At 47.8% G+C, this 3,201-nt stretch overlaps 1 protein-coding gene across 1 annotated transcript; it reads right to left on the bottom strand.

Annotated features, from left to right (window-relative positions):
* Window positions 1–4: 4 nt before the first annotated feature.
* On the bottom strand, window positions 5–3,201 carry LOC108317061 (MAD2L1 binding protein; the record flags this gene model as incomplete). Its single annotated transcript, XM_017547232.2, has 3 exons — window positions 3,075–3,201; window positions 2,341–2,606; window positions 5–124 (listed from the first exon to the last, which is right to left on the bottom strand). Coding segments are annotated over exons 1-3 (432 nt in total), but the record flags the coding sequence as incomplete, so codon positions are not given.

Here is a 3,201-nt window from a genome sequence, read left to right as displayed (position 1 = left end):
GTGTCCGTGCAAAGAAGTCCTCTAGATGGCTGAGGACACTCTCCAGTTCTGCCAGGGCTTGTTGGCATTTCCTGCTGCTCACCTCAGTGGTGGCCCGAGGCTGCTTCTTCAGCATCTCCTCTGCCTGTAATGACAAACAATGGTGGGAGAGAAGGGTAAGTCAAGGAGAAGCTAATGCCCTTTGAAAAGAACCCTGCTGGGATATACACATAGACTTACAGGACTAAATTTCTAGCTCAATGAACTGCTACAGCTAAAACACTGTGTTTTATCATAGGGCATTATATTGAAAAGGAAAACATATTATTTGTACAAAACCATAATTCTCCCACATTTAGAAGAGCAAACAGTGTTCTGAAGGTGGAGGGCATCCAGATGTAAGCAACTAAACAAGAGATTTGGTGGCATGACAAGTGATAATAGGAATTAGGATTATTTGGTCTAATAAACATAACTTTGAACTTGTTCTTCCACTTAAACATAGTAAACTGAACACATGCTTATCTGTGCTTCCACCTGAAATACTACAAAATGAGAGAAAAGAAATTAAGAAACAAAGGAAGGAAAGAAGAGGAAAGAGCAAGAAACAGAACTCTGAAGGGCAAAGAACCAGAGACTATACAACACTGGCCAAAGGCAATCACAAAGTTTTGGAAGATAGAAAGCAGATGAAGAGTTAAGAGTTCAAGTGAGCTGAATAGCAAGTGCTAACAGAAGGGATCCCCAAGGGATCCAAACTGATTCACACAGCAGAACCCCATAAAGGTTTAGTAATTGGTGATATAGGCACCACAGAGGCAAGAGTGAATATGGGGAAATGAATAGAAATCTGTGTAAAGATGCTTAGATCATCTGCCAAATTTCTCCCCCAGCCAGAGGGAAGATTTTCCAATACTATGTTTAAAGAATCCCCCCACAAAGAGATCACCAGGTTCCCATCTAATCTCCCTATAGTGAAGTCTATCAGCTCCTAAGGCCTAGGTATGCAAACAGAGCTTGTAATGATTTATTCCTTTTTTTTTTTTTTTTTTTTTTTTGAGATGTAGTTTCACTCTTGTTGCCCAGGCTGGAGTGCAATGGCACAATCTCGGCTCACCACAACCTCCACCTCCCGGGTTCAAGCAATTCTCCTGCCTCAGCCTCCCGAGTAGCTGGGATTACAGGCATTTGCCACCACACCTAGCTAATCTTGTATTTTTAGTAGAGACGGGGTTTCTCCATGTTGTTTCAGCTGGTCTCAAACTCCCAACCTCCAGTGATCCGCCTGCCTCAGCCTCCCAAAGTGCTGGGATTACAGGCGTGAGCCACCGGTGCCGGGCCTGATTTATTCTTAAATACTCACGAGACACAGAATAAAAGCCTCCAACATGGAAGTCAAAGACCAGAACAAACAAATGGGGAATGGATTCTAGAAGAAACTGAGACACTGCAAGGAACACAGAAAAACTTCAAAAATTCAGTAATATCCTCAGGCAAAAGAAGTTCATGGGGGTGGGGTGGGGTGGGGTGGGGTGGCGTGGGGCGGGGGTGGCTCACACCTGTAATCCCAACACTCTGGAAGGCCAAGGTGGGTAGATCACCTGAGGTCAGGACTTCAAGAGGTGAAACCCCGTCTCTACTAAAAATACAAAAATTAGCCCAGTGTGGTTGCACATGCTTGTAATCCCAGCAACTTGGGAGGCTGAGACAGGAGAATCGCCTGAACACGGAAGGTGGAGGTTGCAGTGAGCTGAGATCGTGCCACTGCACTCCAGCCTGGACGACAAGAGCCAGACTCTGTCTCAAAACAAACAAAAAAAATTAGCCAGGTGTGGTGGTGCATGCCTGTAATCCCAGCTATTTGGGAGGCTGAGGCAGGAGAATCACTTGAACCTGGGAGACGGGGGTTGCAGTGAGCCAAGATTGTGCCACTGTCCTCCAGCCTGGGTGACAAAACAAGACTCCATCTCAAAAAAAAAAAGAAGTTCATACAGAAATTAAACAGGATCTATTAAAAAGAAACATGCAGGTTAGGCACAGTAGCTCACACCTGTAATCCCAGCACTCTGGGAGAGGCTGAGGTGGGCAGATCACTTGAGGTCAGGAGTTTGAGACTAGCCGGGCCACCATGGTGAAACTCTGTCTCTTCTCCTGCCTCAGTCTCCCAAGTATCTAGGACTACAGGTGCATGCCACCATGCCCAGCAAATTTTTGTATTTTTAGTAGAGATAGGATGTCTCCATGTTGGCCAGGATGGTCTTGATCTCTTGACCTTGTGATACTTAGACCCCTTTTCTACCTGCCTCCCATCTAAGAGCCACAAAGTCTTCCCACCAACTTGCTCCCAAAGCCTGTGCCTACCTGGGGAGAAGGTTTTCGGTAAAAGTGCTTAAGCTGGTCATAGGGTAGAGGTAGTTGCTGCCGTTGGTACATGATATGCTTTAGAAGTTCACAAGTAAACCGAGAGCAGCCTTCCTGGCTCACAGGCCCAGGAAACACCACTGGTACCATGCAGTCTCTTGGGCAAAAGGGCTCCAAAGGGTTGGGGGATTCCTGGGTAGAGGTTGTCTCAAGTAGTTCTATCTGAGAGGCGTGAGTTTCTCCGGACTTCTCATACCACTCCAAATCTGGAAGGTGAAAAGAGGGTCAAGAGAAAAAAATTAAAAACCTAAAAGCCAAAGTCAATCTTCTGATTCCCTGTGGCCACCATACCGCAGGCCACCCTGCGAAAAGGGGCACTCCGACATACGCACATACCCTCCGCAGCCTACAGTGTGGGAGAGGCAGGGAGAGACTCCTGATTCCTGTTGCCTGAGATTTAACTGACTGCAACATAGTGGGGGGATTTCGGAAGTAGTACTAGGGCTCCGCTCAGAAAGCAGCGGGACCTGATCTGAGGAAGTAAGTCAAAAGTGTAGTCAAGCAGGGTCCAGGATGACCCAGGGCGATGGAGTGACAGCCAGAGCCGTGTAGGACACCCGGAAGACAGGAAAGACGGGCTGGGGAGGGGACAAGGGGATAAATGAATGGAGGGCGTGACAGTAGGGAAGAAACAGGTCCCCAAGGCTCCCCAAACTCTGAACCACATGTCTTACCAGGGACTGAGGCCGGGGACAGAACCTCTGCCTCCGGCGCCGCCATCACGACGTCTTCCCTCTACTCTCTGCGGTTACAATAAAGATCCCGCGGGGCATCATGGGAAGCCCACGCCTCCACTTCCGG

Source organism: Cebus imitator, unplaced genomic scaffold (genome assembly GCF_001604975.1).
Source record: "Cebus imitator isolate Cc_AM_T3 unplaced genomic scaffold, Cebus_imitator-1.0 Scaffold197, whole genome shotgun sequence".
Taxonomy (NCBI): domain Eukaryota; kingdom Metazoa; phylum Chordata; class Mammalia; order Primates; family Cebidae; genus Cebus; species Cebus imitator.
This window is presented reverse-complemented; position numbering and strand designations above follow the sequence as displayed.